Raw genomic sequence first — 13,688 nt, 5'->3', positions numbered from 1 at the left:
TGTTAATTTTTTGTGGGAAGGAGTAATGGGTTAGTCAACTATACACTGAATTCTGAAGAGATCACACAGTCCCATCAAGAAGCTTCAATGCCTGTCAATTTTCTTTGCAGTTTATTTTTAAAGACCCAAACGGAATGGTATGCGAGTGGGGGAGGGGGGAGTCTTAATGCAGTCCTTTTTTGCTCTTGACAACTAGGTCACATCTCAACAGCCTCCTGCACCTCTCTCATCCCTACTCCTTCCTTTTTCAATTTAAAATGTCACTGTCTGCTCTTCAACCTGATGAAAGTTATGGCGAGGCAGGGAGAGTTAATGACTGTAGATTGCTTTAAATTGAAAACCTGTGTAAGTCAAGAACCACCTTGACAGCTGAGTGCTTCCCTTGGACAAGCCTAAGTAATTAAGTTTAGTATTTAAGCCAAGCATAAGGTCAGATGGAACCTATCCAGGTAGCGCTTTCTGGAAACCTGAAGAAACACAAAGCTGTACCTATGTCCTTTTATGATGTGGAGTGGAATTGTGCATGAAGAAAGGGAGCCCAGTCTCAGAAAGGCCTCACCTTCTCTTACTCTGCTACCAGGACAAATTCACTCACTCATTCAGTCATTCATTCATTCATCTGTCAGCAAACATGTCTTGAATCCCTGTGTGCCAGCTCCAAGCCAGGTGCAGCCGATGCAGAGATGAATACAGGCAGGTAGAGACAGACTTGTGAAGAAACCCCCTGGACCAGCGGTCCTTTCTGTCACCAGAGACCGTTCGTGGAAGACAGTTTTTCCACGGACTGGGGTGAGGGGGATGGTTCTGGCGATAATGTGAGCAATGGGGAGCGATGGGGAGTGGCAGATGAAGCTTCGCTGGCTCGCCCGCCGCTCACCACCTGCTATGCATCCCGGTTCCTAACAGGCCACAGACCAGTACCAGTACCAGTCTGTGGCCTGGGGGTTGGGGACCCCTGCCCTAGACCACACCCCACAGGGGCAGCAGTAGAAGAAGAAGCAAGGTGGAACAGTGACACAGGCAAGCCCATGGTTCGCTCACAGAAGAGCAAGTAGGAGTCAGAGAAGGCTTTCTGGAAGAGGAAAGCCCCTGTAGAGTGAAGAGCCCTCTGGTCAGAGCATGAGCAAGACACCAAGGCATGAACTTAAAAGCAATGCAATTTGGCCCCACCCTCCAGAGACACCGCACCAAACCACGCTGGATGCACAGGACTCCACATGCTTTTAGTGGTGCCTTCCTCAGGGATTCTAAAATTACAGGTGGCCACCTTCCCTGGCCCACTTGTTATGCAGCCACAGCTAGACCCAGGAATAAGTTATAGGTCTTTGACTTTTCCTGTGTTCTACCTTGGAGCCCACCATTATCTCCACGAGGGCAGGGACATCCTTTCTAGTATGGAAGGCAGTCTGGAATAATGGAAAGAATTTCAGATCTGGAAGTGGACATCCTAGGGTTTGACTCCTGGCTCCATCACTGTGTCTGTGCAAGCCGTGAAACTTCTAAAACTTCACATCCTCACCCCAAAACTGGGGATAATAATAGTCTGCTTGTAAGTAATAAAATGTATTTAATGAGATAGTTTATGGAGAATACCTAGCTTAGCAAATGTTCCCCCCTCCTTCCCTGAGTATAGAGCTATGCACATAGAAGAAAAAATATTTGATAAATAATAAACACATGCAAAAAATTACTCCTGGACCCATCTCCAAAAAATCAGAAACACCTTATAATTCCAACATAAATGTTCTTTTATATTATATTACTTACATGTTCTAGAACTGAAGACTTTTGGGGGGAGGACTTGTGAAATACATGATTCTGGAATTTTCTGTTTTGCAATGTGCTAGATTAGCCAGCATTTACAGTATCATGTTATTCCTTTTGTCCAACTCAGCTTCTAGGTTGAGTGGGAAAACATGAAGGTGGCTTATACAAACCATTAGCCTGAACTTAAAACAGATCTTTAAAGAAACAACAGTAACTACTTTCTTTAAATGTGGTCAATGGTATTTCAAAGTCCGGTGGCTGGGTGCACAAGCTGGAGACCTACAATTCTCTAGTCTTGTTTTCTCGTCACCCCATATCATCACAAAGCTAGGGCTGCTTCTCTGTTGCTCTCTGGTTACTATAAATGACAAAAGTTTTAATTCTGATACAGTGAAAACTAATTCTAGCAAGTGTCCTGCTTTACCCATGCTAATGAGCAATTAAACAGATAACATGGAATAAGGGTCTCCTCTTTTATATACCAGAGATGCTTGAGCATCCGTTATACCCATGATCGCATACTGTTAACAGTCCTTATTTTTCCCCTGGTTGAATTCAATGAACTCGTGAATATTTATGAAATATTATTTGCTATGCAACTAAAAGGTGTGAACAGTGCTCAGACTGATTAGGACTATTGTGAGAGACAGTCTTCCTTCCACTTTTTTAGATTTCCATACACTGAAATCTGTGGGGGAATCACATGAAACGGGACTCCTCCCTAATTATTCCCAGTGCTAAACAATTAACTCTCCAGGCTCTGAAGATTCCAGCTTGAAAAAAAAAAAAAAAAAAGGAAGGAAATGTGTGAAGATCATCACCTAGTGGCTATAATGTGAAGTGTCACAAAATATCAGAAAACCATCTTTTTTATATCTCACAGATGGTATTAACCAAGTCTAAGAATATGAGAAATTGCCCCGACATTTCCTCCGAAGACACTTCCTCCCACGTGGCTGTGGGAGTTGGATAAGAAGCCAGTATCGTCAGGGGGTGCGGGACGGGGAGCCCAGGAGCCCTTACACACACCATGTGAGCCCTTCATCACACAGTAGAGGTGGCTTCCTGCAACATCCAAGCACAGGGCTGGTCAGCCTGGGAAGCCAGTGCAGTCACATTTGGAGTCTCACCTTTGCTTCCTCCGTCTGTCCTTCTGTCCAGTAAGACACCGGGCCTAGTGTTATGGGTCTAATTGTACCCCCCAAAAAGATAGGTTTAAGTCCTAAGGAGCTAACCCCTTGATACCTCAGAATAGGGCCCGGTTTGAAAATAGGGTCATCAAAGATGAGATTAAACAGTCACACTGTAGTAGAGAGAGTCCCTAATCTAATGACTGCTGTCCCTATAGGAAGACAACTAGCATGCAAAGACAGACACACAGGGAGAACACCATGTGACCACGAAGGCAGAGGGTGGATTTATGCAGCTTCAAGCCAAGGAATACCAAAGATTGCTGGCAAACTATCAGAAACTAAGAATAAGCAAGGAAGGATTCCTCTACAGGTTTCAGAGGGAACATGGCCCTGCCAACATCCTGATTTCAAATTTCTAGTTTCCAGAACTGGGAGACAATAAATTTCTGTTGAAAGCACCATCCAATTTCTGCTACTTGTCATGGCAGCCCTAGCAAATGAATACACCTCACCTTTCACCTCTAGTGCCTCTTTCATCCTAGCTCAGGCTCTCATATTCCAGATAAACATGCATAGTTGTCATTGTTTGCTGGCCACTCTCCCAACTGCCAGGCACTTACCCTGTTCAGCTCACCCTTAACAATGCCAGATTGATCTTTTTAGAATAAAATTCTGATTTGGTCACTCATCTGTGCTTTCCCTGTCATATGGAAACCAAGTGTCTTCAGCCAAACATTCAAAACTCCCCTTGATCTATTTCCTTCCAGCTAACCTCATATTTTGCTCAAGTATTTCAGCCGCATTAAACTAGTTGCTGGTATCTATGCCTACTCCCTTTCCTACTTCTATGATTATGGTATTTGTCACCCTTGTCTTCATCAGGATCAAACAATACTTCTTGGGAAAAAAAATCTTCCTCCATTTGTCCCCAGCAAGAATTCTAGGAAGTTCTCAATAAGTTCTCAGTTTTCTGAATTCTTATAGCTCTTTGCCCTTACCTCTCTGATGACATCTTTCTTTTTCCATCTTGTGCTGTAATTAATCACAATCTCTAATGCCTCAGTTCACTCAGCAGTAGGTAAGCTTTCTGAGTAGGGACCATCTCTGAATGCCCTCAATGCTTTATATGTCAAAACATAATTGGATAAATGATGCCCTGTAAAGGAATGATTGAATAAATGTTGCCCTTTCTTCAGTGTCTAAGGCACGGTCAGATCATCTCTTCACTTCATCTAATACCATGCTCTCCCTTGACCTCCCTGTTCTGGCCACACTGGCCTTTAAGTTTGTTCTACTTGATATGCTCTTCCTGCCCCAGTGCCTCTGCACGTGGAAGTCCTTCTTCCTGGAACACGCATCCCTGCCTAAACATCCAGTTAACTTCTCCCTGAGATTTCAGCTCAATCATCACTTCCCCAATTAAAGTTCTGTTAATCTTTCTGACTAGATTAAGATTAAATTCCTATTGTGTTACTTCTCATCTCTGACACTCACCACAGGTGCCCCTGTACATTTATGGGCATGATAATTTGGTTCATGTGCATCTTCCCTACAAACGGTAAGCTCCATGAGGACAGAGACAGCTGGGAAAGTATCTGCCTTAGGTCACTACCATATGCCTCTCATATTGCAGATACTCAATAGGTATTTGTGTAGAAAACAAATAAGTACTTAAGTATATTTGCATGTGTATATATACAAACAATCTACTAGAATTAGAATTTTCTAGACAAGTCTCCAGTAGGCAATAATTGTTATATCTACCATATTTGTACCTACTATGTGCTACGCACTGAGTCTAATACTTTACGCATTTTATCTCATTTAATTCTGAAAACGATGCTATAAGTTAGCAATTGTATCCTTGTTTTACACATGAGCAAACAGTGGCTCAGATAAGTAACTCTGCCCAAGATCACGGAGTTGTTAAATAGCAAAACTATGATTGAAAAACCATATATTCCAAAGCTCATATTAAACACCATCCCAGAATTACAAAAGAAAATCAAGCATATTACTCTTGATTCTTTTGAATATACATGATAAACATAAAAGACTGAGCAAATAGTGATAACAACCTTAAAGCCATACCACTTACTAAACTGTAGACTTCTCAAGGGACTGTGTCTTGTTCACCACAGAAAATTCCATTACCTGGCAGAGGGCCTGGCACATAGTAGGTGCTCAATATATATGTGTTAAATGGATTGTTTTATTATTGAAGTAGAGTTGACTTATAACATTAGTCTCAGGTGTACAATATAGGGATTCAGTATTTTTATAGATCATACTCTGTATAAAGATATTATAAAATATTGCCCATATTTTCCCTGTGCTGTACATTACATCCTTAAATCTTACTCATTTTATACCTAGTAGTACCTCTAAATCCCCTTATCTTCCCTTGACCCTCCCCCCACCCCTCTCCTCAATGGGACCCAACTAGTTTGTTCTCTGTATCTGTGAGTCGGTTTCTGTATTATAATATTCATTCATTTTATTTTTTAGATTCCACATATAAGTGAAAACTGTATTTGTCTTTCTCACTCTGACTTATTTCGCTTAGCATAATACCCTTTAGGTCCATCCATGTTGTTGAAATATTTGTTAAATGGATTTAAACTTCAAACAAGGTTTGTCACATCCAAGGAAGATAAAACACATAGAGCCAGAGTCAAATTTCTGCTTTGGAGAAAGCAAATAAAGGAGTAGGAAAGGGAAAAGTAAGGAGACAAGGTGTAAAATCTCTTGAGCCCCTAATGTGCGCTGGTGTGCTCTTTTAGTTGTGTTGTTGTTTTTTTTTAAGTTTTAGATGTTATCCCACTTAAACCTATAATAACATTATATGACACCATTATAGTATTTCTGAGTTGCAGGTGAGAACTCTGATGCTCATGAATGCTTTTAAACTCACGGCAATGTGGTTCCACAGTCTACACAGGGGCTACCTCAGTACAAACAGATGTTAAAGATGGTGCCCAGCAAATCACAGAAAGGTGAGGGCTTCCAACTGTAAAGCTCCCAGAGTGTGTGAATTACTCAGAAACTTGTTCTGCTGAATAACGTGGAAGATGAAGCTTTATATGAGCCTCAATTCTCATTACTTCTGTTTCTATTTTATTTTCCAGTGTCAGTTGTATTTGCATGTAACCCCTCACAGTCCTTTTCCTGAAAACTCTTGAGGAAAAAAAAAAATGGCTTACTGAAATGGAAGTGGTGTCAGGATCCTGATTTCTTCCAAAACAATCAGCCAGTCCTTTTAATGTGCTTCCTGCAGTGAATGTCCAGCAATCCAAATCCCCCCACAGTGATAAATGGAAAGAGTGACAAATAGTGTTTTCCATGGAAATGACTAAGAATAATGGCTGGAGAAAACGGAAACAATGGCATTGAGTCCCATAATAATGCTGAACTACAAAGTTTATAAAATGTGGAACAATGGGGAACTCGACTTCACACTGACTAAAATTTCAGATCCAGCATCACATTACCTCCTCTACAAGGCAGGAGTAAAGCAATTCTGATTGTGCACCGTTTTATTTCAAAGAAGTGGTACCATCTTCCTGGTAATGTCTGTTTCACCATTAAATTAGCTAACTCTTGGGATGATATTTCTCCTTCTACATAATATTTCTATATGCAATCCCTCATCTCACTCTTAGAATATATAAAGCAGGTGATTATTATCACCACTTTACAGATGAGGACACTGAGGCTGGGACAGTAACAGCTCCTCTAAGAGCTCACAGCTCATGGGGCAGAGCAGGGACTGGAACCTGGTCTATTTAATTCCTATGCTCTCACCACTGCCCCTCGCTACCTCCTAATACCACACCGTATAGAGGAAGACACTTACTTAAGAGTTTCCACACTGATGACTCCTTCCTAAAGGACAACCATCAAGGCATTACTCAGGAGAAAACCAAGAGGACTCCATAAGAGTACGAGTGAGGTCCGTCACTGCATTCCTCAAGCCTGCGATGGAAAATCTGCCATCAGCCCTCAAAGAACAGTGCCCTGGAGGAGCTGAAGTTAATGCTGGCTAAGGGCTTAGAGCAGCGATTGGCATATTGTACACGGTACACAAGGAGTGTTCATTAAATGAATGCACATACACTTAAGTGCCCAGGCTGCCAAGTATTCTTTCTTTAAGCCTTCATCTCCACCAGCAGGGTAAATAGTAATAAAATTAGTAATAATAACAACAATAATAATGATTTATCATATTGGCTAGTAACAGTTTAATCCTCATACAACTGTTTAAAATATATTATTAGCCCTATTTTACAGATGGGGAAAACTGACATTAAGCAAATTCTCCAAGCTGTTTACTGCTATTAAGTGGACAGTTAAGATTTGATTGCCCTATTGTTACAGAACGCAAGTCCGTGTGCCCCATGCGCAGTGAGGCCAAACAATCCCAAAACACTGGAATTTGGAACAGAGAAAGGTTGATTACAGGGCCATGCAAGGAGACGGGTGGCTCATACCTTGAAAACGCCGAACTCCCAGAAAGCTTTCAGCAAAGCCCTTTTATAGGAAAGGTGAGGGAGGGGCGTGGTTAGTTGATGCAGACTTCTTGGTGTCAGATCCTTTGTTCTTGAGGTCATGATGTTCCCGTAAACCTCACCAAAACAAAGGTTATTCTCTGTTCTGACAAGAAAGGGAAGGGTAGGCATTTAGTTCTGTCTCCATGCCTCCTTGCGGCTTTTAACACTTAACAAATTCTGTAAGCAAAGCAACATCATTACCCCTCATTTTACAAGGTCCCAAGGCTCGACTTTCGCCCTCTGAGGCCCAGGCCCTGGCTAAGAGGAAGGGGTCCCTGCAGGGGCCGGTTACCCTGCCCGGGAGCGTTAGTCCAGCACTCAGTCTGGGTCCTCCCGCCAGTGCCCAGCCCGACTGAAGAGGCAGAGCTCAGCTGGCAGCATCCTCAGGGCCAGGTCCCCAGATCCTGCGCAGCCGTCATCACTGAGGGAGCTAAGCGCCCTGGACCAAGCCGGCCCTCAGGCTCCTCAGACCCCCCAGACGAGGGCCGGGTCCCACGGACGGTGACCCACGGTGACTGCCGCCGCCACTAGGTGGCGGAGGTGGGGATGGGGCAGAGGTTCGCTGCTGCCTCAAGGCCTGGGCCCGGCCAGTAGGGGGCCATGGCGAGGGCTCTGGAGCTCTGCAGGACACAGCCCTCAGCTTGTCCGCGGGGCCCCCGGCTCACCCACCAGCTCGAGGCCAGAGGGCCTGGAAGGGAGGGCCCCTGAGAGAAGACCGCGATTCGCCTCTCACCGCACTCTCTACCATGGGGACCACAGCGCGGCTGACTGTCTGCAAAGCAAGACCTTTAATCGCCGAAAACTAACGGTCTCGCGGTCTCGAGGTCTCGCGGTCTCGAGGTCTCGCGCTAACCATCTCGGTCTCGCGCTAACAGCCGCCGCCCCGCCCCTATTATACTATTCTAAATTCCACCCTACCATGCTTCTTTAAGACCTAGTTAATTCAGTCAGGAATTAACTGTGTAGATCTAATGGTAAGGTATTCCATGGCTTTGTTGTGCCAGTTTCAGCATGGTTACCTATAGGCTGATATTTTGGCTGAACTAAAGCACAGAAAAGGTGGCCACCTTTTTTTAAATGAGAGAGGGTTTGGCCCCTTCAGTTTGATTTAGTGTCCTGGGAGTCCCCCAAGTCCCTCAGAGCTGCATTGTTCTTGAACCAAATGTATTTCGTATGCATTTGGAGTAACTGATGTCTTCCTAAAGGAAGAAGGAATATGGGAGGCAGGGGTGAGATTCATCTTCAACAAAAAAGGACAAATCCACTTCAAGCAACGAGGGAAAGAGTGAGACGGCCTAGGGACCACTTTTACTCTGAAAATATGGCAGAGGCTTCTCAGGACACATTACAGCCATTCCCCAAAGTGGTCTGCAGGACAGCCGCCAGGCACTAGCCCAACAAAGATAAAGACTGGGTATGAGAGGATGGATTTGAAGTATTGTAATAGGGTGACAGAGGCTATGGTCTTGGGACCTGTGTCTTCTTGAAAAGGGCCCTGAATTCAGCATTGTGTATATTCCTCAAGAATGTGTTACTGCCTGTAGATGATCCATGTGAGAAATTTTGTGTAATATCTGGGTGGTCTCTTACAAAGACCCTGAACCCCATGTTCTGAAAAAGGTCATTGGCCACTGTACCAGAAGGATGTCAGTCCTGGCTTTCCCTCCCAGAGAATTTAGGAAAAACAGTTGACCCTTGAACAATGCCAAGGGCTTAGGGGTGCCAACCCTCTGCTCAGTGGAAAATCCTTGTATAGTCAGCCCTGGGTATCCTTTCTCAGTATCCCCGGTTCTGTCTCAGAGGATTCAACTATCTGCTGACCTTGTAGTACTGTAGTATTTACTATTGAAAAGTATCTGCATATAAGTGGACCCACACAGTTGAAACCCATGTTGTTCAAGGGTCAGCTATTGATGTATACATGACATCAATGCTTTGATGTATTATCTCATCTAGTCCTTACACTAGGCCTGCAAATAAGCATCAAGAGCCCCTGCTTGCAGTTTACACAGTCATTCAACATATGTTAAGCACATACTGCATTTCAGACACTATGCTGGGGATACCGCGGTGATTAATACAGCTGCGGCCCCGCCCCCTTGGAGTTTAATTTCCAAGGGAAGAAGGAAAAGTGACACGAGAAGGTTTTTAAAAATGGCAGGAGAGATAAGGGTTAAGGTACCGAGAGAAGGAAGAAAGCAGGTATCCCTGCCCTTAGCCTGTCCCGGGCATTCTCCCTAGCTCCCCTCTCCTACTTATCTTCCTATCTTACCCCCCACCCCCGCAAACTCCCCCCTCCCACCCCCTCTTCTCCCCCTGCTCACCCACTCCCCCGCCTGGCTCCCAGAGCTGCCCATTTTCTTGCCTGGTCGTGCGAACGGGTAGGGAGGGGTGAGAGGAGACGGTGCGGGGGGGGGGGGGGTCCCACGAGCCCGCCCCCCCTAGCCCCCCCACCCCACCTGGCGGCGTAACAGTCCTTCTCCAGCCCTGCGTGCGCCCACCGCCCCTGCTCCCTCCCCCGACCCAATGTCCAGACTGGCTCCACAATGGAAATGAGTCCAGTTACCCAGTAGAAACGTGCTGCCACTTTGACCAAGACGAAATTAAACGGCTGGGCAAGCGGTTTAAGAAGCTGGACTCGGACAGTTCGGGCGCTCTGAGCGTGGAGGAGTTCATGTCCCTGCCGGAGCTACAGGAGAACCCATTGGCGCAGCGAGTGACAGTCGTCTTCGACACAGACGGCAATAGAGAGGTGGTGAAGAACCTAGGGGTAAGACGGGAATAAAGACATAGACCTACTAGAGAATGTACTTGAGGACACGGGGAGGAGGAAGGGTAAGCTGGGACGAAGTGAGAGAGTGGCATGGACATATATACACTACCAAACGTAAAATAGATAGCAGTGGGAAGCAGCCGCATAGCACAGGGAGATCAGCTCGGTGCTTTGTGACCACCTAGAGGGGTGGGACAGGGAGGGTGGGAGGGAGGGAGACGCAAGAGGGAAGAGATATGGGAACATATGTATATGTATAACTGATTCACTTTGTTATAAAGCAGAAACTAACACACCATTGTAAAGCAATTATACCCCAATAAAAATGTTAAATAAATAAATAAAAATAGAGAGGTGGACTTCGGGGAATTCATCCTGGGGACCTCCCAGTTCAGTGTCAAGGGAGACAAGGAGCAGAAGCTGAGGTTCGCTTTCAGCATCTACGACATGGACAAGACGGCTACGCTTCCAGCAGGGAGCCCTTCCAGGTGCTGACGATGATGGTGGGGGACAACCTGAAAGACTGGCAGTTACAGCAGCTCGTGGACAAAACCATCATCGTCCTGGGCAAGGATCACGGTGGGAAAATATCCTTCCAGGAATTCAATGCTGCGGTCGGAAGCCTGGAGAGCCACAAGAAGTTGCTGACAATTGTGCGAGCTTTTATAAGAGCACCACCCAACAACGACTTTCTCTTTCTTCTCAAAGATCAGCTCAAGAGGCCCAGCACCCGTCTCTCTGACCTGCTGGAAAGTATTTCTCTTTGTGAAGCAACATTTTCTAACACCAACCTCTTGCCCACCTCAGTGTTATGTATTCTGGGAATGCCCTAAGTCAGGGAGAACATAATGAAGGAGCATGGGGGGGAAGAAAAGGAAATGGCTTTTATGAACGTATTTTCTTCTTTGTTTTGATTCAGAGGCCAAACTATAAAGAGTGAAGAATAACTTTTAAAGTTCAAAAATAAGAAAATATACATCTTTTCCTTTACTTCTCATGGTTTCATATGTGGGGAAAAATTCCGAAAAGGTGTTAGGTGAACTGTTTTCATTTACTTGTGGTGTTCAGGCATCTTTTGACAGGTCGTTATCTACTTATTGTGGCAACAGGGATGAATATATTCCTCTTGGCTGAGCCTCTTTTAATCACCTCTCTCTGGGCAACAAAAACCCATCTTTCGCTTTTGAAAGCCGCAGCCCACTCCCCATGGTACATCCAGAAATCCCCCAGCATGTCTTGAGGGTTAGGAATCCAGCTAGGCTCCTCCTATCTCATCGCTCCAGCTCCTGAACAGTTTCTTTTCAGAGCAGAAACTCAGGGCTCTTGTAAGAAATGCTAAGACTGGACTAAATGCCCAGTCTAACGATCAGTCTCCGTGAAGGTGGGTTTTAAGGGTTGGCTGCCCACTCCAGTGTTAAGTTCAGTTCATGGGGCTTCCGCTCAAACAGGGCAGAGAACTTCGTAGGAAGCTCTCTCACCTCCAATACTCAGCCCCACTCCAGTTGGAGAGAATAGGCCACATTCAGAGTCATTCTTCCCACAAGCAGAGGCAGTGAAGATTCCAGCTGCAGTGGACTCTCCCTAGGATGCTGAAGCGGTGTTGCTCCTGGCACTCAAAAGATGCAGAGATGAGCAGGTACACCTCTGCAGCAGGGGTGGACGCTCTCTACACTAACAAAGCTTACTTTTTAAAATCAGACCTGGGCCTGGCAGGGAAGGCAAGAGCTCTCTCGTGGTGGGAAGCCTTTTCTCTAATGTAACAGTCAGCCCAGAGTCCCTCACACCCTAATAAACCTGCAGCCAAGGGGTGTGCTGGAGTCTATTCATACTGGGTGAGAATCAAAGTGTGCACATCCCTCCCCAACCCCACGTTCAGTGATGTCATGTCGATCGCTTGAAATCAGCCATAGTGGGAGTAGTAAGTACCTCACAGAAAAAAGCAGAAAGTTTTAGTTGTTTTGCTTCTGCTTGTTTTGGAGAGCCAGTGTACCAGTAAGTACACTGCTGCCTGCACCCTAGATGTTACCAGCTCTCTGTGGTCCCACTTACTACTGTCAGATCCCGGAGAACAAGCTGTCCTCAGAAGAGCTGGGATAGGACTGGTCCCAATGTCTGCCACTTTACATCAGGCCTATTTCTCACAGTGGTCCAATCCCCGTAGAAGGTGCTTAAGGCTCTCAGAATACCAGGACAATGAGACGTACTCTCCCTACATGTACTAAGACAAGGGACAAAACCCAGGTGATTTTTCTCAGGACAAGAAAGATCTGTTTCAAGATTAATTATCCTTATATTTCGAAGAGGCTGGTAGCTAGTCTTCCCTGCCCCCATCCCCCCGCAAAAATAAAACCCAAAAGTGGGACAAGTAAATCCACAAATTGAATTACTGTCCGAGCACCCATCTACCAAGGCACCCTGCCATACTTTTTATTCAATAAATTACTTATGAACCACAAAGAATAGGTATCCAACCCCTTAACTTCCTGCGCAGTCCTAAAAAAAATGTATGAATGATCAGTAAATGCTCCCAATCCTGTAGTTATATGAGTCTTACCCCCATAGTTCAAAGACTCAGACGGTTTGGATGCAGTTACAACTGGGTTTTTATCACAGTCACTTCTTATTAGTTGTGCGAGCGCAAGCATGTTACTTAACCTCTTTGTGTCATTTCTCCTGATTAAAATGAAGATCCATCCCCAGGTTATTTTGAGGATTCAAGAAGATTAAACATGTAAAGTGCTAGAGCACAAAACTTTCACGCTACCCATGGCCTTCCCTTCCCCCTTTCGTCCTCTTCTACTAGATCAATATATAAGGGAGAAGGAGGCCTCTTGGTTCCTTTCCAACGCTTACTTAGTACTTAGCCACACCCACTCTCAGATTAGCTGGACATTTGTGTGATCCTAATCCAGAAAGGAAACAATGGAAATAATGTCAAGATCTTCCCCACCCCTGCATTTGCAGAGGGGATAACAGATGTCTTGACTGGAGAAAGTTTAAAAGAGTAAGACTCTCATTCTAGCCCAACCTATTTGACTTTGTGGAGGAAAGCTTGCATGAGAAAAGTGAGCTTGTGTAATGCCAGGGAAGAGGATTTCTGAAAGAGAGACATTATTTGTATACTCTGCAATGTGCACATTAAAATATGGAAATTAAAAATTAGGACCGAGAGTTTGAAACATGTTGGATTACATGTTCAAATTTAACAAGAGGAGGAAGACTATTTCAGCTCCTAGAGTGGCTGGAATTCACAAGCTAATTGCTTGATCAGTCTACCTAATATAGTTACCCAAGTCTTTGTGGCAGTGACCTGGAACTGTGAGCCTGTTTCTAGCTTCAGCAACTAGAAAGATCTGACTGTATGAATATTTGGGAAGAGAGATCACACTTACTTCCAAATTAGAATGCTTTGATTCTTCTCTTTGTTAATTGCCAGTTGCCAACAAATCTAGTTCTGTACAGTTC

The 13,688-nt window shown here is 44.8% G+C and overlaps 2 protein-coding genes and 1 long non-coding RNA gene across 3 annotated transcripts in view; 2 read left to right on the top strand and 1 right to left on the bottom strand.

The window, feature by feature from the left end:
- Positions 1-7,548, bottom strand: part of LOC125964663 (uncharacterized) — a 104,810-nt gene extending 97,262 nt beyond the window's left edge. Inside the window, exons 1-2 of the long non-coding RNA XR_007477899.1 lie at positions 7,391-7,548; positions 6,757-6,875 (exon numbers count right to left, since the gene is read on the bottom strand). This is a non-coding gene — a long non-coding RNA (uncharacterized LOC125964663). The remainder of the gene's footprint in view (positions 1-6,756; positions 6,876-7,390) is intronic.
- The window catches only part of GRIN3A (glutamate ionotropic receptor NMDA type subunit 3A), a 154,417-nt gene that overhangs the window by 122,698 nt on the left and 18,031 nt on the right, over positions 1-13,688 (top strand). The gene's annotated exons all lie outside the window — the stretch shown is intronic.
- PPP3R2 (protein phosphatase 3 regulatory subunit B, beta) lies at positions 8,667-11,056 on the top strand. The gene is given in 4 exon segments (XM_049711234.1): positions 8,667-8,679; positions 9,985-10,202; positions 10,578-10,674; positions 10,677-11,056. Coding segments are annotated over 4 exon segments (708 nt in total).

Source organism: Orcinus orca, chromosome 6 (genome assembly GCF_937001465.1).
Source record: "Orcinus orca chromosome 6, mOrcOrc1.1, whole genome shotgun sequence".
Lineage (NCBI taxonomy): Eukaryota > Metazoa > Chordata > Mammalia > Artiodactyla > Delphinidae > Orcinus > Orcinus orca.
The sequence above is the reverse complement of the archived record's forward strand: the minus strand, read 5'-3'. Positions and strand labels throughout refer to the sequence as shown.